This window comes from Cyprinodon tularosa, unplaced genomic scaffold, assembly GCF_016077235.1.
Source record: "Cyprinodon tularosa strain WSP-4 unplaced genomic scaffold, ASM1607723v1 ctg315, whole genome shotgun sequence".
Taxonomy (NCBI): domain Eukaryota; kingdom Metazoa; phylum Chordata; class Actinopteri; order Cyprinodontiformes; family Cyprinodontidae; genus Cyprinodon; species Cyprinodon tularosa.
This window is the reverse complement of record NW_024039025.1, coordinates 208,229-229,177: the sequence shown is the minus strand read 5'-3', so window position 1 is coordinate 229,177 and position 20,949 is coordinate 208,229. Positions and strand designations below refer to the sequence as shown.

The 20,949-nt window shown below is 38.4% G+C and overlaps 1 protein-coding gene across 10 annotated transcripts in view; it reads right to left on the bottom strand.

The window, feature by feature from the left end:
- The window catches only part of si:ch73-217b7.1 (ensconsin), a 40,677-nt gene that overhangs the window by 4,821 nt on the left and 14,907 nt on the right, over nucleotides 1-20,949 (bottom strand). For 4 of the 10 annotated variants that reach the window (XM_038292684.1, XM_038292678.1, XM_038292679.1 and 1 more), the window contains exons 2-14: nucleotides 14,607-14,750; nucleotides 14,413-14,490; nucleotides 13,793-13,956; nucleotides 12,977-13,094; nucleotides 12,551-12,652; nucleotides 12,161-12,271; nucleotides 11,609-11,704; nucleotides 7,861-7,980; nucleotides 4,483-4,655; nucleotides 2,152-2,291; nucleotides 1,803-2,053; nucleotides 1,568-1,718; nucleotides 1,308-1,479 (exon numbers count right to left, since the gene is read on the bottom strand). In XM_038292684.1, the coding sequence (XP_038148612.1) occupies nucleotides 1,308-1,479; nucleotides 1,568-1,718; nucleotides 1,803-2,053; nucleotides 2,152-2,291; nucleotides 4,483-4,655; nucleotides 7,861-7,980; nucleotides 11,609-11,704; nucleotides 12,161-12,271; nucleotides 12,551-12,652; nucleotides 12,977-13,094; nucleotides 13,793-13,956; nucleotides 14,413-14,490; nucleotides 14,607-14,750 (1,820 nt within the window). The remainder of the gene's footprint in view (nucleotides 1-1,307; nucleotides 1,480-1,567; nucleotides 1,719-1,802; nucleotides 2,054-2,151; nucleotides 2,292-4,482; nucleotides 4,656-7,860; nucleotides 7,981-11,608; nucleotides 11,705-12,160; nucleotides 12,272-12,550; nucleotides 12,653-12,976; nucleotides 13,095-13,792; nucleotides 13,957-14,412; nucleotides 14,491-14,606; nucleotides 14,751-20,949) is intronic. The other 6 variants (XM_038292682.1, XM_038292683.1, XM_038292680.1 and 3 more) reach the window with 5 other exon arrangements.

Sequence of the window (20,949 nt, the reverse complement as noted above, 5' to 3'; positions counted from 1 at the left end):
GGCAGGGGCACATTTGCGTGCACCGTGACACACATGCAGACGACCTGGTGTCTGAGCATAAATCAGCCTTTACACCCCCACCATGGCCCGTTCTCCCTGCTGCTTTCTGGTAAGAGGATTTGCAGCATTTTCTGCAGTACCAGCAGGTTCTGTAACAGCTTTTTCCCCACTGTCATCAGACTGCTGAACTGTTGAACTCTAAACTGGTCTCTGCATAACACTTGCAACATTATTTTGCTCCACCAACGTGGCTGAAACTTTTATAATTCTTTTAAATACAACACAACTCGTTCTGCTGCATTTTGCACCTTATTTATTTTTCACTGCACTGAACCTTTCCATATTAATTACCTTCTTTGGGGCGACAGTGGCGTTGGATGTAGGAGTTTGCCCTGAAATCGAAGGATTGAAGGTTCAAGCCCCGGCTCAGACTTTCAGTGTCGTCGTGTCCTTGGGCAAGTCACTTCATCTGCATTGTCTTCTGATGGTGGTCAGAGGGCCCGGTGGCGCCAGTGTACGGCAGCCTCGCTTCTGTCAGTGAGCCCCAGGGCAGCTGTGGCTACAATGTAGCTTGCCACCATCAGTGTGTGAGTGTGTGCGTGAATGGGTGAATGAATGTAATGTAATGTAAAGCGCTTTGGTCATGTCTCCTGACTTGAAAAAGCGCTATAAAAGTACAGGCCATTCACCATTTACCTTTTGCACCATTATTTTTTAAACTGGTTTTCCTTTTCTCCAATACTGTTTACACAATGATAACTGCTGCACTTTAAATGGTAATTTTGATTTCACTGTTATAAGCTGCTCATTTCACTGTTGGAAGCTGAAAGCAATGTAATTTTGTTTTGTACACACTCTGTGTACACAAAATGACAAAGTTTGTCTAAGTCTAACTTTATGTGGTGACACAGAAGCCACAGACTAATTGAAATCCATGCTGTGTGAATATCCCTCCTAAATGGCCTCTTAAATTCATAACTCTTTAAAGACTGCAGTTTTTCTTACTGCTTTAAAAAAAATTTTTGTTTTACTTAACTTTCCATTGCTCTCTTTAGAAATCCCAGTTTGTGGCTTTCACTCAATATATTAAATTCAATACAAAGTTGAAAAAAAAAATGTATTAAACCCAAATAGAAATAAAATAATTGTGACTCTACATCAAATATGTATTTCTCTTTTAATTATATTAGTCAAACATGGACTTTTTCGATAGTATTTTATTTTGTTGAGATGTAATTTCATCAGCAAATTTGGCTCCTAAAAAAATTAAAACACAAAACTAATCTAATGTGTTTTTGTTCTTTAACCTGTTTTCGGAGTCTCTCGGCCTCTTCTCTGTCCTTCTGAAGCTTCTCCTCCTCAGCCCTTCTGTCCTCCTCCTCCTCCTGCCTCTTCTTCTCCTCTGCCAGACGCTGGGCCTCCTCCTCTCTTTTTGCCCGCTCTTCAGCTTTACGGCGGGCTATCTCCTCCTTTGCTAATCTGAGCAACAATGAACCAGTATATGTTGATTACAATTGACCTGCACCGTTAGTGCTGCAGATGTCCTAACAGAGCCCCCTTAGAGTACCTCGCCTGCTCCTCCTGTTGTCTCCGCTCCTCCTCCTCCCTCTCTCTCTGCTCCCGGGCCAGCCGTCGTTTTTCAGCCAGTATCCGACTTGCCTCTTCTGGATCTGTGGTACCAGCTGACAGTTTCTGAGCTGGAGGACTGTTTGTACTCTCTGTTAAGAATCATAAAATAATTGCTAAACAACAAGCAAAGCGCCTCCATCATGCAGATAATAATGCATCTCATTCTGACTGACCGTTTACTCCAGCCGGTGTGCTTGAAATCTGCTCACTGGAGGGTTTGTTCTGACCCACTGGTTGGGGTCTGGGTTGAGAAGGACTTAAAATCTGCTCCTTCTCCTCTCCTTCCTCTTTTGGTGCCGTTGGTGTTGACGGTTGGGAATTCTCAGGTGTGATCCTGACAGGACGAAGGTTCCCAGGATCCTCTGAAATTGGAGACTTAACTAGCTTGGGGGTTGACGGGCGTCCTATCGTTTTCTGTGGAGGTCTGTGAACAAAGGAGAAATAAAAACATTTTGTAGCTGATGCGAAAATAAGGTCAGAGTTTCAAATGATCTTTTACCAGATAAAGACAAATTCCTGTACCTGCCAGCAGAGGGCGGTGTTGTTTTGTTGGACTTCTTGCCTGAAGAAGCAATGGACTTGTTGGGGGGTAATGACAAAGTAGGAGCCAGAGGGAGGGAGAGGTTGCTCCAGGATTTTCTGACACTCTCCCGGTCCTTTTGCTTAAACAGATTTTTATAAAAAAAAAATAAACAATTTAGAAAATGCTTTTTTTATTCTTAAGATTTTTTTTTTCCATTAAATTCTGTTAAAGGAGAATTCCGGTTTTTAACACTTCGAGAATCAAGAATCCACCTTTCGTATTCCATTTTCAGAGTTTTTTAAAGTGTTTAACAGAGACGTTAGCACCTCGACGTCGGAGTACACAGAGTGTAGCGAAAAGACTACAACTGTGTAAACAGGCCCCATTTCCGTTTCCGGTGGCAGGGGAATATTGACTATTCCAACAGAACTCAATGGGATTTACAAAATGCTAAATAATACACTACAGGAACGTTTTTTCTTTACGAAACTTTTTTTGGAACGTCATTGAACAGCGCTGACGACCCGGTGAGTAGCATATTTTAAAAAAAGAATGTTTAAGGTTGTTTTAAGGACATTATCGGACATGCACAATGGAAGCCATTCTAAAGCAGCCAGGGGGGGATTCTGCATGAGCCAAAAATCAGAGACAGGACCAATTGTCAAAATTTTGGTGTCGATCATTCGATTTCATCCTGGACACTACAGAAAATGGGCTAAAAGTGTTAAAAACCGGAATTCTCCTTTAAATATATACCACCAAGCCAGTATTTCTTTTAAAAGCTTGTACGGTAAAGTATCTCTATACATCGTTTAAAGAAGAATCAAAGAGGCTGATTGGAAGTCTGCAGGAAGTGCAAAGATTCACAGCCTAAATAGATGAATCTATTAGCAGGACAGCTATCATTCATGGGCTCCACAAATCCTGGTTTTATTTGTGGCTAAAAGAGAGCAGATCTTAGAAACATGACATTCCATTTACAAATTGCAGATGGCAGGAAAAAAGACAATTTTACTGTACATCCTGTGCCTTATGCAGAGGAAAACAGATTGTCTAATGATGAAACATGATGGGAGCAGGTTTTTCTTCTACAATAACAGAAAGGGTAACCAACATATATCATATGGAGAAACAATACTATAGCTCAGTAAAAAACTTTATGTCTTATTATTTGGCCAGGTCAAAGTCTTCACATTAATATAATATGTTATATTTACATAGTATTCTTTAGCCCAAAATAATCTTCATTTGTTGATAAAGTAAATCAAGCACCACACCAATTACTGAAGTCATAATAATAGACCCTTGGGTTAGAGTTGGAAAAAATGCACCAACCATTCAAACTAAGGATGCTTTCAAAATTATAGGATACATTTCCCATTTAGTGCCATGTATGACAGGGGCACAAAATTGATATTTTTATAGGAGGAAAAAGAGGAATTCAGCTGTTCAGACTACCCTTAAAAAGTCGGATGTTGTTCACACATAAGCACAAAGTTTTTCTTTTTTTCATAAAGTAGTGAGAGAAATAGCCCGCACTAACCTGCTTTGTTTGCCCCTCATTATTTTAGGTTTATTGTGAGGCTCAAAGGATCCCTATTACTGTATACTATATCCATTTTTTCTCCTCCTGAAGTATTTTTTTGCGAAGACATTGATAAGCTGCACATTCTGTCCCTTGTTTTTTGCAAAGCTCAAGGACCTTGGGTCTATCTCAGTCGGACCTACGCATCCCCCTTACGTAAAAATATGTCAGGTGTGATCATCCCCGTCGACTTTCAATGAGTCGACACAATTTTTTTTGTCAGATGGGATGCAAAAATCGGATTCGGTGTGTTCTGGCCTTAAGACCTGCATCAAAAACCACCATGTTTGGGGTAGAAAGCCTCATAAATTAAGCATTTAATCTCCTGTTAGGATGGTGTATGAGTGGTTGGGATGGACATCGACGAATCAAAATGAAAAAGTAGAAAGAGGAGAAAAGCCTTTGTGAACATCTGTTATAAAACATGACTGGTTTTATACTCTATGCAATACAACCAAAAAAGTCCTAGTTTAAAAAATTACAATCTACCTTTAAATATGTTTTAATTATGCAATAATTTGCACAAAAGTAAAAAAAAAAAAAATGAATCAAGTTAAAGAAACATAATACTACAGCACCTTATAAAGGAAACTTTTAGTAGCAAATTGAAAAAGTCTGACCACATAGGTTATTTGATCAATATTTTGGCACCAAGCATTAGTGGACAGCCATAAATCTGAGATGAGTAATTTTTATGCTTACTTCTTAGGCAACTCTTTGATGGTGAGAAATGTTCCCCTCCTACCTGCATGGTTCCCGTGGTTCTCCTCCGTGGGGCGGTGGAAGCAGGGGAAGCTTTCTCTCTGCTGAGGCTCCTATCCTGGCTTCGGCAGTGAGGGAGAGGCTGAGTCTGCAGGGCCTTGAAGGACATGGTGCCCATGGGGTGGCAGGAAACTGAGCGAGGACACATATGCATGGCTACAGTGATGATGCACAAGGTGGGAGGGAAGGTTTGGAGTTTTTAGGAGCGGGTATGGTGTGGGGATTTATGGGACACCAGAGGGGATTCGGTAAAAAGAACAAAAAGGCCAGAAACAGGAGGTAGTGAGAATGACGTTAGGTTAGTGGTACGAACAAAGTCATGCGTTCAGGGAGGTTAAACATGGGGTTGAAGGAACAAAAGATGATGTTTGGTAGTAAGAAAGAGCAGAAGAGAAAGAAGTTGTTAGTGCTACAGACTAGTTAAAGGGCTACATCTTCACTGACAATATCCAACACAAGAAATGCCCTGAATATGTAAGTATATTTAGTTAATTATTCAATCTGGACAAGCTAGTTAGCATTACAGGTTATTCCTAATACCAATCACAGGAAATATGCATGAACTGCAACACTAACATAAGCAAGAAAGCACATTAAAACACTATAATCAATGTTAGAACTAAATGAAACAAGACAGGAATTTATTTTGTGTGCAGATGATGATTTTAGGTCTTCTCCCAAACTACTCATGTATACACCACATGGGCATCGCATAGCAATTACTAGTTACATGTGCAGATCAAAGACTGCAACTTGTTTGATAGTTTCTTTTTTGGAAATATTGATCCTCCCCTTAAAAAAAATTAAATAGAAATACCGACAACCACACTTTAATTTGTCGACAACATCTTTTAAGCTCGTTTTTTTATGTGACAACACACTGAATTCTTCCCCCAGCCTGTAAATGGTATCGCGTCGATTGCTGGTCATTTGTGTGCTTGTTCTTTATCCAAAATGTTTGATAAAGCTACCCACGGCTGAAGCCAAATAATCCAACATGTCTTGACACGTACTGCGAGGATCTCCAGTGCTCCACTCCAAAGGTGGGTAGTAGCTAGTAGTATTTATTCACTCACTTTTTCCTAAGTTAATTTGATTTAAAAAATTACCTTTAGGAGTAGTTGTACTTCATCATATCTTTTACTGAGTTACTGTACATCTTCATAAAATATTGTTCTTACTGGAGGGTAAAACACTAAATAACAAACAAGCTTGCTTTAAAAGGCAGAGCTCCAGGCAACATAAGTCCCTCAAAACAGGTATTCCATTTGTGTAGAAAAGCTTACTTTATATCTGGTGAACCTAGTGGTATAATTTTTAAGGTGATGTAAGGAGTAGATATTGTCACTTGAGCTACTTTTATACTTTGATAAAAAAAAAATAGGGTTTGGAAAAGTGCTTCTGTGATGATTTCTTATCTTACATTTATTTGTTTATAAATATATTTTTTATAGTTTTTAAACGTATTTAAAATGCAAATAACTTGTTAGTTATCTTATTGTATAACTTTAAATAGTAAATCAAAGGTTATGAGTTACTCAGTACTTGAGTAGCAGTTTTAACTAACTTTTTTTATCCAAGTAATGTCTTAAATTTCTTTAAAGCTATAGAGGACTATGTTTTATTTCCAGGTGGATCATCTAAATAAGTCGTCCTCCTAATTGTCAATCATTCATATTGCCGTCCTACGTACTCTTCCAGTTAGCCATCTTTTTCTGTGCATGCGCACTTTCAGCCGTAAATATGTGGTGAGCTACGGTTTCAGACAGTCACTGAAGCTCACCTTTCTCACCACGGTTCTTTGAAAATGGCCAAGGGTCATTAGAGAAAAAGTGTCTACAATGTGTATGAGAAGAAAAGAAAGGCTTCAGAAGATACAGATTTATCCCAGAATGCTTCGCGCAGAGAGCTCTCCTCACAAAGCATTATTGGATTTGCTTTCACAGCGGTCCGCTGTCGCCGTAGGCTGTCGATACCAGACAGTGGTGACTAATAACAAAGATGGCGCAGGCAACGCGAAGTGGACAAGGAGTTATATGATCGACAAGATGCAAAAAGCAGTGATCATCTGTCCGAACGGTCAGTTCACTATATAGTCCCCACTCTATATAGTGATCGAGGGATTTAGGGGTTAAAGCGGAGATTCGGACACAGTAGACTTGTATGAGCTGTGAGAATAACAACTTTTAAACAGAGCGTGCACAATGAGAAATGGGCTCATGCATGTTCTCACACGTGTTTAATAGGCATTCCATCTCGGGAGAAGGTAAAGGGTTGTGCATGTGCATTTTTATTTTAAAGTGGAGAGGGCGGTTCTTTCAAAAATTCGCAAAAATCCTCCACTATTCCTTGAAATAGATTTGATACATTTGATAGATTTTAACATTCAACATATAATGAAAGATTTAGGTAATACCTTATAATTATAAACAAATTATTGGGATTTTTTTCTGATAGACCATAAAATGGCAGGACATAACTGAATTGAAATGACTTAAATTTACTTAATGAATCCCACTTTGCAGTATTTACAGATGAAAGTGTGTCTGGGGTTTAGTAAAACATTTGCCCATTCTTCTTCGCAAAATCGATAAGACCAGTCAAAGGATAAAGAGTGCATAAATGTGGTTGGGACACATTAATTTGTTCTGGGTGCATGTTTGTATTTTCCATCCATCTAACAGATTTTTATTATAAGCTTTTACTGTATTTAGCCTTTTCTATCTTCATATAGGCTGTTAAAAAACAATTAATGCCATTACCCAAGTTTCACAGAGCCATAAATACCATTATTTATTGTCTGACATTCTTCCACATTTTGCTGTGGAAGAAGAAATTGGGTATGAAAAGGTTTGTAAATAAACTGGATCAATATTACTTAAATTAAAGAATAGAAGACATTTTTATATTCAACTAAACTATGCATTAAAGAATGCTAATAATTTTTTTTACATAAACTTTATATATCCTTAAACAATACCAATCTACCTTTTCTTTACAAATTAAGGTTAAAAAGTCAGAGCTTCTTTGGTAACAGAAGAAGACGACAGTCTGGTATCATTGGCTCAATTCTTCCTAAACAGCTTAGACACCGGGATATTGTCCTCCGCTTTATTGCATCTGGTTTCATTCATTAAGAGTTGGTGGAGACCCACAGTAAGCTTGGGATGCCTGATGCAGGCTAGTAAAAGCAGTACTTGATAGTGTGATGATTTAAGTCCTGCAAAATCTTAATAAACTTCAAAACCCTACCAGTTAACCATCTATAGAAAAACTCTTTGGATCAAGATTTATGAAATTTATAAGAAAAAAATTCCAAATTAGGAAAACCCCTGAGTGAACAGCAGGGACTCCATGTTACCTGACTGGTCTCCAGACAAGCTCATGGCACTGCGGCTGCGGGCCAGGTAGGAGTGCGTTGGCTGCTGTAGGCGGTTCACCACGTTGCTCTCCCATGGCGTCAGCGGAAGGCGGCGGAGTCCTGAACACAGACACATATAATACCTTAGCTTTGATTTAGCACGGCTAAAACTATTACCGACCTACTGATCAGCCCAAGCAGCCCAGCAAGCAGATTATAAACCATTAGCAGCACCAGTACATCAACTCTTTATTCCTCTGAGGTGAAAGGTGAAGAGAAGGTGAATTTAAACCATGTACACCTCATTGCATGCATTAAATTGGAAATGTTTGAGGAAGCAAACACCCTGGAGTGAACGGCACACAAAGGCTAGATGCAGAAAGGAGAGGGATAACAGAATTCTGCAACAAAGATCAAAACGCAAAAAAAAAAAAAAAAAAGTCCCAGGATGGATTTTATGCAAGCCGTTTCAACACCTTACAAATTAGCCAATAGCTTACCAGGATTACCCTTGAAAGTAAATGATTTTCATTTTAATACAATTACTCATTTTGATTCACTGTATCATTCAAAACATACAGTACAGTAATGGTTTGGTCCTTGTTTAGTCCTCTAAAAAAGTAATTGACCTCCAGATTTCTTCAGTTTGTTTATTTCAATATACCAAATGAGTTTGATGTCACACAAAGATAACCTGAGTAAAGGCAAAATACAATTTATAGACGATTTTATTTATTTAAATAACTGAAGTATAATTGAGGGCATTTGAAAATCTTTGCATTTATTATTTATTCAGTCATGAACTGCCGGTCAATTTCATGCAGCATAATATCATAACCTGACAGCTTGATATTTTTCCTCTTGTGAGGAGTAGGATTCATTGCTGTATCAATACCAGCAAACTTTCTGGTCCAGAAGAAAAACTACCTCCAGACCATCACACTGCACATGCTTCTTCTGAAATTCTGTTTAAGTTTTTATATCTTGTTTATACTTAATCACATTTATTATTGATGTTTTTTATTTATTTATCTTTACGCCACCGCAGTGCACGGGTCTGTTTTCTAAGTATGCCTTTATTTTTCATGTAAATAAACTTTCCTCCCCTTTTGTGTTTTCTCTATATGAAGATAATGGTTCTCAGTCAGGCTACCGACTATGCGAAACCTTTTAAAAAAAATGGGGCTCATTCGGTGTATATTTCCTTTTTTCTTCCATTTTTTTAGTATTGCTTATTGTTCTTATGTTGTCATACAGTTGCTGTTTACTGTGAGTGTGGTCTAGATTCTACAAGTTACGCAGGTTAGTATTGTTCACTTATCTTGATAAATCAATTCTAAATTAAATATTTTTCAATTTTACTCAGCTTATCTTTGAGTGAGCATCAAGATGTTTCCTGATCTGAAATATGCAAAAAAGAAGTTATCTAATGGGATAAAAAAAAGCTTTCAATACCTTTGCAAGCAAAAGATAATATAGGCTGAAAACTGGAGGAATGAATCCTCAATTCACTGTGCAGTTTAACTAATTACACCAAATTATTGTTTATTTTGTTTCTTGGTAAGGCAATATAGAATTAAAGCCAATTAATTAATTGTTATGTATGTAATTGTTAAGAAATGGTATTGTTCTCCCTAGACAGGATGCATAAGAGCATTCACACAAAACAAAAAGATTATTCTACATAAGAGTATTACAAAAGGCTTACCGTATTTTCACGACTATAAGGCGCACCGTACTAAAAGGCGCAGTCTCAGTTATGTGTCCCATTTCTGTATTTAACACACACATAAGGCGCACCGGACTATAGGGCGCATTTTTTATATACAGGTACATGTCCTCTACTACCTTTAAATAGCTCTACTGCGTATTTAAAAATACAGCGGGGGCAAACTGAGTATGACTGTGCTTTATTCATGTATTTATTACAAAGTATTAATCAAACCTGGGAGCTGACCGTGAGACAGACACATCGCAGATGACAGAGCGCTGTGATCACTCCTAAATTAACTGAAAATCCTAAAACCTGCCGATGGAATATGTTCGCTTTTATTGCCGGTATCCTGGTGCCTGCAGTTAAAATTATTTAGATGAAAAACACCTGCCAGCCACCGCGGTGAGGCTGCTGATGAATGGATTTCTGCTGTCGGTGCACCGCTGGTATGTGGGGGTCTGAGCGCCTCCGACAGAAATAGATAATCTGGATGAACTGACTGCAATTAAGTTTTCAGGTGGACTTTCTCACTTAAAAACATATTAAAACTACTTTATTCCCACTGATCACAGCAAATATAGCTGCAAGATTTAGATTATTTAGATGAAAAACACCTGCCAGCCACCGCGGTGAAGAGGAGGAGACACGCCCACAGGCTGCTGTTGAATTAAGCTTTCAGGTAGAAAAATAGAGCGGGAGCAAAACTGAGTATGATTGTGCTTTATTCATGTATTTATTACAAAGTATTAATCAAACCCATCAAAGTCATCATCCTCTGTTTCTGAATTAAACAGCTGCGCTAAATCAGACATGCCAATTTCCCATTCTGCGCTGTCAGAGTCACTTTCCGTGCAGCGCAGCTCCTCAGAAATAATGCCTGCTTTTGCGAAAGCTTGAACAACAGAGCCAGCAGACACGTTAGTCCAAGCATCTACAATCCATCCGCAAACGGTGGCGTAATCTGCCCGGCGCTGCCTTCTTATCCTGAAACTGTGGTCTCCGTCTGTCATCCATCGCTCCCACGCCGCTCGCAGCCTTACTTTGAACGGCCGCTTCACACCGATGTCGGGCGGTTGAAATTCCTTTGTCAGACCTCCCGGGATAACGGCGAGCACAGCATCCATTTGATTCACCTTTTTTTTTTTCACATCGGCTGTGAGATGGGCACGCAGCGATGGTGATGCGTGGAAAAAAGCACCTGGTCTCCTCACATACACCTGCCTCTCCTCATCCATCCAGCCTTTTTCATTTGCGTTAATGTCATCAGAGCGCTGTGTCTGTCTCGCTGTCAGCTCCCAGATCAGCTTCTCTGATTTGTTGATGCGGCGCGTCCAGCAGCAAAACTTCAATTTTTCCATCTCGAGCAGCAGCAGCGCGTTGGCGGTGCGTCAGATACTTAAACGCTCCCGAGGCGCTGCGGCTGCGGGACCTTTTGCTGCGCCTATACGCGCGTCAACCATTGACTTTGCATGTAAACTCGCTGCTTCTGCTGCACCTGCTGGGTCCGGTTCACACCGATGTTGAGCGGTTGAACAGCAAGCACAGCATTCATTTGTTTCCCCATGTTTTTCACATCAGCTGTGAGATGGGCACGCATGGAGTCACATATTAACAGCGATGGTGATGAGTGGAAAAAAAACACCTGGTCTCCTTACATTCAGCCACTCTTTCATCATCTCCTCAATGAGGTGGTCTCAAAAGTCGCAGTTACAACACACATAAGGCGCACCGCACCAAAGGGCGCACCGCACATTTTGAGGGAAAAAAAAGACGTTTAAGTGCGCCTTATAGTCGTGAAAATACGGTAGGTTGGAGTCAAAACCTGATGATTAAATGCACAATTAGAAGCATGTGGACATTTCCACTAAATGGTGAACTGTTGTGAATTGTAATGCATTCATAACCAGCAAATACATAATTTGGTAAGCAAAGGAATTCTGAACAAACACTTTCGTGTTTATTTAGTTTTCAGCCTGTTATCTTTTCTGAGCTGGACATTGCATTAAAAGGAGCCAGAAGTGTCCTAAGTGAAACCTGGGTTTTTGTGCTGCGTGGTCTTCCCCTGATGTAGGCGGGGTTTGGAAAGAGCTTTGCTCATAACAGGGGTGGAAGTTGTTCTCATCTGTAAGCCTGTCAGCAACAAATAAACATCAAAAAATACATAACATCGTGGTGAGCTTTGCTGTAGGAAAAATAAAAACAATTGATTAACAGTTCAGGAAACCTTAGCTGCGTTTATAGCCTTGGGAGACATTTTAATCACATCTATTTGTCCAAAACATATCACTCTACAGTAAAGAACCATATGGGATAAATGAAACCAGCTATGAAGACAATGTAATTGTGCTAAATTAATAAAATTTAACTTGCACCAAAGGAATTTCAGCTCCGGTTGACCAAACCAGCTCTGCCCTTTACTTTATCTACATTCATCTGCTGGAGCTCAGGGACCGCAATAGAAATCCTGACCAGTGCAATCCTACAAACCATATTTTTATGTATGACCCTCTATTCTAAAAGCAATAAAAATGAGAACATTCATCAAAATGGAAAGAAAATATAAGAAATCCCGTTTTCTTTCATTACCTCGGTCTGGTGAGTGCAGCAGAGTGGCAGAAGAGGAGGAGAGCCGCTTGGTAATGATGGGGTCCGTATGTTTGGATAAATTAACAGTGGAAACTGACCTTCTGTCAGCATCTAGAGTCAAAATGAAAAAATAAAATGTTAATAGCAAACATGAGGACTTGAAAGCTAGTAGTCTAATGGTTTCTACACCTTGGGTTAATTTCTAAGTGGTAAAACTACCAACAGGTAGTAAAAATAAACAAATTAGTGCTAAACAAAACATTTCTGTCCTTGCCATACAACTTCAGACAACACCTGGAGGGCTGCTAACCAAATCCATCTGTCTACATGTGTACTACTGCTAGCAATCTATTCCTAGCTCTCTAACGGACAGAGAACAATAATATTCATAGTGGGACGTTAATCCATATCTGCGGTAGAAACTGAAAGCACTCTGCATGTGCTCCAGTCCAGCAAGGTCGAGTGGACAGAGGAAAGCAGACTCGACCAAACCTGAACCAAGACAGGAAGAGATCGGAGAGCAAAGAGCAGGTAGAGGGGTAAGAGAGAGGTGGAATTTGAGAACAAAAGAGAGAAAGAGAGGGAAAGGTGGAGAAGGGTGTGAGTAAGCAGTAACAACAGAAGGCAGCCAACCTGAAAAGTGCAAAAATAAACACTAAAGAACATGTCTGACGAGCTGGAATGATTTCATCCATAGTAGTCTACTGCCAGAGACACAAAATCAAACAATGTTCAAAGTTTTAAAAGGGAGATTTCTGTGGGAGAGCTGGATGTGTTTGTATAGGGCCAGTGCAGGTGTGAGATGTGTCTCAGTACCGGCTGGTATGCTGGTAGTGTTGCTGTGCAGCACTCCTCCCCAGGACCAGCGGTTTTGCTTTGGTCTGGTTTTTTGGCTCCTCTCCAGGGTGCGACGTATCACCGCCTCATGACGTGCCTTCAGTAAGAACAGGAGAAAATCCTTAGTGTGGCAACTTTTCACGCTTTGAGCATAATCTGTTTAGTGGCTGGCAGTGAAATATGTGTTATAGTTTAAATTTTAATATGGAGAGCACTGTTTACATATCCAAATCCTTTAACCCATAGTTTATATAAAGGTGGCATTATTTTCAGCCTTGCAATCAATTAAGACCTTTGCTATAGCATTCATTTGGAGCTCCTTTTTGATCTTAACCTAATTTGTTTTCAGTTTACTGTTTCAATTGCATAAAGGTAACCCTGATTATTATGCTATTCAGATAATGCATTTGAAATATATGAGCTTATTAGTATTAATTCTGAGTAGGTATACTTTATTTATACTTCCCATATTGTATTTATATTTCCAAATTGCACCAATTTTCCATTTATAAATAAATGGGAATTGGTACAGCTTACAGTGAATGTTATTAATTTTGGAGGATAAAGGATCATTTTCTGCACTTGTCTTAATTCCATCTGAATACAGGCATTACATGAATTAAACTTTTTTTTTTTCAATTAAGCAAGATCTGATGGGATTTCAAACAATATTTGATAACTTGGCAGATTTTCATACCCTATGACTCCTCAACAGTTGCCACTGTTATATTCTAATTCTTTTAAGAGGCTTTTGAGGCTTTAAAAGAAACAGAATGAAAAAAGACCAATGCATACTCGGTCCTCCTCCTGTTTCTGTCGTCGCTTCTCCTCCACGGCGGCCCGTCTTTTCTCCTCCTTTATTCGCTGCTCTTCCAGTTTTCTCCTCTTCTCCTCCAGCTGCTTCTCATAGTGCTGCCTGGCTCGCTCCTCTCTTGCCTGCCACTGGGCCTCTTTGGCAGCTGCGTGAATTAACACACAGACAAGTTGCAATTTGACATGCGTTTTTAAATTCCCAAAGACACCCGTGCAAACAGGCATATGTGAGCGATGTGAAAGGTCAAATGCAAATCATGTGAGAATGAAACAAAGTAAATCCATGAGCTCCTTAGATGAAACCAGATCCTTTACTTACATAAAGTATATTCAGGATATATAACAAACAGCTTTTGACTTTTCAGCTTACTAAAACCTGCCCGATGGACTGCCACCTTATGTAAGGTGGAATCCATGGCAACTGGGTACCTTGGTTCACCCTGGACTTTATGCAACATCCAGGGAGGCCAGTACTTCACAGCTGCTGGCCAAGTTCAGCCACAAAATGTCAGGAGAGAAAACACAGGATCCACATTGGATTGCCTTAAACATCAATTTTCCTTTGGAAACCTTTTAAACACAAGAAGATAAAGAGTGCTCACCGTTCTGTTTTTCCCGCTCCTCTCTGCGCTCACGGGCCAGCCTCTGTCTCTCATCAATCTTGTTAAAGAGCAACGACTCTGAAGCAAAATTCACTGGTACTGTTAGTAAGTCTTCCCATTAAATGGAAAGAAAATAGTAGAAACTGTTAGATTTTTCCTGTCAGAAAAAAGCATTTAATTCACAATTTATTTACCTGTTTTGGCAGCATAACTACTTGTGTTTTTGGAGGTTGCACGGTTAGGAATTGGAGTGGGTATTGGTGTCCCAGTGTGGGAGTAGTTTTGTCCAAATGCTGAAGAGACGGTACCATCCTCTGACTTGTACTGGGAGAAGGATGCTAGAAGGAAACACAACAGAGCAGCATAAAACATGGAGGAAAGTGGAAAAAAGTAGATTAAAACTGAAAACTGTTTCAGGATCCGTCATGCAGAAAGGTCCTGACCACAAGAGGCTGTACAACTTTTTCCTCCAAATTCCACATACTTCCAACAGGATGGTGTTTTTTAGTAGACACTGGATTGTCACTTTAATAATTACATCCTTTTTTTATGCCAATACATTTCAAAGATAAAAAAATGTAAACTTTTCTAGCCTGGATCTACAGTATCATAAGATAAATATCTGATATAAACCGTTTAAAATTAATGAATAAAACTTTTACTGGATTTTCATTGGTTCCTAAAGTGATGTGTAGTTATGAATCAGAACATTTTGTCTCGATTGGCCAATACCAGCAGGGATGGCCTTAAACAGGCTGATTATTTAATCCAACTCAACATCTTTTTTTAAAACAAAAGTAAAAGAAGCACAAATGCTGTATGTTCAACTGAATTAGATGTTTTTTTTTTCAGCAGTTAGAACACTGTGTCAAAGAACAGAGAGAAACCGTAGAACAAAAGCCTTGAACCATAACTGCATCTCTTCAGTGGCACTAAAGGCACTGAAGTCATGTTACTAGATAAGTGATTTTATCTTAGAATGTACCAAAAAAATAAAATATTTGCATTCCTATTTAAAAAATGAGATAATGATATAATTTCCTGATGTATTACAGTTAATAACGAGTGCTTTCTGTGTAAATGCTTCTCAATGACTAACCGCAGGAATATTAAATCTCTTTATTTGTTCGTTAATTTCATTTAAACATTGTCATTTTCCCTAAACAGTGTACATTTCCTTTAAATAATGGGCTCCGTCTGACCTCATCAAATTGTAGCTCCTACCTCCTGTTACTAGCTCCTATTCAACAGTCAGCACACTACCATTAGTAAAGAAACTCCAGACTGCTCTAATAATTGTAAAGCATGCTTGGTAATTTGGGAGCTTAACACCTCCACTTTAAGGCTTAGGGTGAGAAAATTTTTTAAACGCAATAAATGTAACCAAAAATTGTGCGCTTCTGCAATTTGGGAATTGCAATCTTTAATAAATTGCCAGTATATAGATGTTGTCAGTCATTTTTTAGTTGCGGAACTAGACAATAAAATGAACAAGAAATAGTGTTGGTTGGTTTTATGTTCTGGTCGTCTCTAAATTGGCCTGTTATGCTATAGATGGTGGACGGATTGATGGATGTTTATTGCAGTTCAAAAATCAATTAAAGATTACAGAGGAGAAATACAGTATTTTTTTCACAAATGCAGCAATATCTACATGTTATTGATGATGTAAATGACTGGAAAGAAAGGCAACCATTACAAATGTTTACACCCTTGCAGCTGTTTTTCTTTTTTTGCTTTATTCTATAAATTTATCAGCGAAAAATAAAAATCATCCTAAAATAAATCTGACTTTTTTGTCAAAAAAATTATTGCCCCTAAGCCTAAAAACTGGTTCACCTCTTTCTGAATAACTGCCAGACAAAGGCACTGGGATTAAGTATAAATATTACCATGGGCGTCACCAGACCCCATTTACTGGGGCACGTGCCCCAGTATAAATGGGCTGTGCCCCGGCCCAGTATAAATCTCATGAATATTTGCAACAGTATTAAATTTTTTTAATGCATCAATTTAGATAATTCCAACGGAAGGAGACGTATATTTCTACTCAAATGCACAGCAAGTGCAGGCTCACAGGTAAATTAACACGCTGCTCTCAACTGAGTTGGATGGGACACTGTACGGCCACGACCCATTTTTAGTTCTGGTAACGTTTCTTACCTGTCAATTTTATTATTTTCCCAGTGAAACCAAATGATTTATAGGCTACTAACTGAAAATTACTGCATTGGTTTGTAGATGGATATCAGGAAATTCCTCACACGAAGCAGAGACAAGGAAGCAGTAAAACAAGATGAGAGAGGGAGGTAAGGTCCCGTAATGAATAAGTGATTTAAGCTAAGCAGTTACATTAGGGACGTTATAAGCAATATGATAGATATTTACATAATTATAAATTTACGTTTTTTTAATGTTTGCTGTAGAAAAATGAGAATGCAGGTGCTGGAGTAGGAAAGGGAGGAGGAGGCGAGACTGACAGGCAAGAGACAGGTGAAGGACAGGAGAGACACGACCATGAAGGTGATGAGGGAGCAACAACCAGCTTCCACAAACAAGAAGGAGACATTAGTCACTTAGGGGGAAAGCATGATGGTCCTAAACAAGTGAAGTTGTCCTACCATCAACAGCACAAATGTGGAGTAAAAAAACGTTCATTTAATTCAAAATGGTTTGAGCTTTTCCTGGTTAAAAAAGAAGGCCTTGTCATCAAGGATATGCAGTGTGTTTTCAACTTGCTTGATAACATCATATTCCCAACACTAACGCAGGTCATCCAGATCTCCCTCACAATGTCAGTCTACAGCTGGAGTTGTGAAAGGTCATTCAGTGTGTTGAGAAGGATCCACACTTGGCTGAGGTGCACAATGGGACAAGACAAGCTCCATCATCTTTCTATTTTATCAGTTGAAAAGGAAGAACTTTCTAAGCTGAGTGACAAGTGATTGACCGCTTTGCAAAAATGATAAATAGGAGGTACACTTTAATGCTCAAAAAATAAAAGGAAAACTTAGCTCAGGATGAGTTAAACTTTCCCCCGAACTAAAACTCTGTAACCTAGGAATTAATGATTACTTCAGAATGTGTATAAGGAAACTTTTTATTTGTCAAAGTTGTTGATGTCTTATTTTTTATAGCAGCAATGTTGAAAATGTTCATGTTTGTTAAAACAAATATGCTCTTATACTCAATATCTCAACTGGTAATTTTGGTAGGAATGTATCAGGGTTGGGCAGTGTGCTTGTCTGTATTTATGTATGGAAGGAGGGGCATATGCAGTAGGGGGCCAGTGCCCCAGTAAAGCTTTGTGCCTAGCAACGCCCCTGAATATTACTAAAGGAATTTCACAGAAATATTTTAGAAGGAGGAAAAAATCACAATCCAACAGCTTCCACTAATTCTGACTCAAATGAAAGACTACAATATTATCAGCCTCCTATCTTTTCAGGAACATGACGGCTTGTTAAGTAATTACACATAACACAAGTGGAAGAGGAGCAAAGTTCAGATCTCATATCTGACTTCACCAGTGGCAAATCTCTAATGTTTGACAAAGTTTCTCTGAGCTCCTGATCTATTCCCCCGTTCCTGGATAATGTCATACATCCAAAACAAAGACTGTAAAGTGGCTAAATATACTTGAAATCAGTTTCTTGTAGATAAAGTGAGACACATAACAGTTGAATTACTGATTGGTTTTAAAAATTACTTAAACATTACTAGACAGGAGAATCACCCTTCTTATATGAAATATTGTTCTTCCTTTCTTTAACCAGTTTTAACATCTAATAGAACTGCTTGTTTCATTGTATTTAGAAATGTTATCTTAGCTTTTTTATTAGTTTTAATAATATTTTTAACCTATACTAATATATGTTTTTATAATATTTGAATTTCTAATTGTATTAGTATGGTCTACTTAATAGTTTAAGCAGTACTGGTTCCTACCATGCTGTCACATCTATTTATTACTTTTCTGCTTTTGAAGTTGTTGTAATATCTTGCTTTTTAGGTAGTAAAAAACAAATAAATGAAGCTAAACTAAACTAAAAGCTATAAACCAAACATTGCTGGCTCCGCCTCACAGCAGGCTTATTGTTTTACAATGACTTACAACCAGAATGGAAAAAAAGAAAAAGACATGAGGTCATAGTTGTCAGGGTATTGTATGTCACTGTCTATGGGGCAGCTGCAGAGGTGTGTACACAAGCGCTTACAGGTCTGCACTTCCTCGGGTGGATGTGGTCTTAATGACTATTGTTGCAACAAGAAAAGCAGCACCAGGACTTGAAAATCATTTTTCCTTAAATAAAAGATCTGTTCAAACAGGAAAGGATCATTTCCCACAGCGCAATATTTGACTTCCATCCATGTAATGTCATCTATCTTGACTTGAGATAAAAAAAATTGCTTTATGCTTAATAATTAATAATTAAGTGTACATAATCACATATCTGAGGGCAATTCCAAGTCTGATATAAAGAAACACAGCAAACCACCCTAGTTTTATGGATTTCCAGAGCTTTGATTAAGCATTGTTCGGTGCCCTATTCAAATGCATTCCCTTCAGAAGAAGGAAAGGCCTGAGCCAGATAGGATAAAAATGTTTCAGCTGATTCAGCTCTTCCATAGAAGCCTTCTATTTATAGAAAATATATTAAATATATTCCTATATAGCTTTCATTATGAAATCTGTAAAACCCTTAAACGATTGGGCATTTTTATAGTTCAAAGGGTTTTATAAAGCTACTTTTGTTTTAATTAATAAAAAACTGTGCTCCTTAAGCTTTGTTTTCACCAGGGATGACACATTCTTTGTTAGACCCCTAAACTTCATTAGATAATGATTTTTACAAGACAAAAACTAGTACTAAGTTTTCCAGGCAGGCACTTGACTACAGTATGATGTATGTATTAAGGTGGAGGTCTTCAACAGGTTACATTTGATTCAACTTTTATTTTATATTCCCCCCTGAAATTTTTTCCACTAATTGAAATGTCTTTAAACACACATTAACATGAATTCAAAACACTGTAATTAACAGATAAATGGAGGCAGTAGATGTCTTTCAATCATCAATGCACACATTCAACAACACACAGGAGCCCTTTCAAGTTGGGCGCCGTTTCATTCACAGCACCTGTCCCATCAACCAGGAATCAGAATCAGAAATACTTTAATAATCCCAGGGTGAAATTACTTTTGTTGCATTACTCCATATGTAATAGAGGGACTATAGGACCAGTTTGATTTAACACAATTGCATGTTATATACTGTATATATATATATATATATTTAGGGGTCCCTGCTCCATCTTGCAATCAGTTTAGGGGTCCTTGGTCTGGAAAACATTAAAGAGCCCTGTATTAAGGTATTTAGGTTTGGAAAAGTCAGTCCCAATCTAATAGTTTCAACAGGATTAGGAAGCCCAAAAAAAAAAAAAGAAAGAAAAAAAAATTCCGTTTGATGAGCGAACGCACCAAGAAGTTAAAGACTGCCGCACATATATTTTTAAAAAAATCATGTTTGGTGCAGCATGCAGAACAGGATGCTCAGCTTTGTTAGGTGCAATGCACTCAACTTATCAAGGTGCATACCAACTCTGCTGTTGGAAACAGATTCACATACATAACTTTGGGAAGAGGCGTAAAGCTTCCCATCGGATGGATGGATGGATGGATGGATGGATGGATGGATGGATGGATGGATGGATGGATGGATGGATGGATGGATGGATGGATGGATGGATGGATGGATGGATGGATGGATGGATGGATGGATGGATGGATGGATGGATGGATGGATGGATGGACAAAATAAATTATAAATTAAAAAATTTAATTTCACCTTTTCAAATGTTTCAGGCATAAACTTTTATTTGTAGATCATAAAGCACATCAGTTCTATTTCCCGCCTGTCTAGATAGTAAGGGGATATCAGGTTTTCCCTCTTTGACTCATTACCCCCTGAAACCCGATTTCTGATAAACAGAAGGCAATTGATAAATAAGAGCCAAGATATTCCCCTTTGCCATTTGAAACACACACAAAAAAACATAGTTATGGTTAAAAAAAAAAGTGTATTTAGAAGTAATCATTGACCCCTATTGTTTCAACTGATCACCCATCTGTTGCATAGGACATTAAGTCAACAAATGTCAGATATCCTGAATTATATTTGCTTGTCCATACTGGCCAGCTGTTTAACAGCATTCGCAAACATAGTAAATGTCCAACACAGGCTCATTGTACCTACTAACAATAAAGGCTATAACTAGGTTTACCTGTCATTGCTGCCCTTAAACTTTGAACATTAAAAAAATATATAAAATAATTCAGCTATTTCGGTTATGCAATGAACTACATTACACAACACAATGGAGAAAGGGCTTTTTTAGAACTCTGGGTACTGAGCAGAAAGACCTGGATTTAATCACACTATTTTTTAGATGTCTAAACTGACAATTTAAGTTAACTAAACACCACATTTCAAGATTTCTTTCAAGAAAATTATATTCGGTTGCTGTATCCTCAGC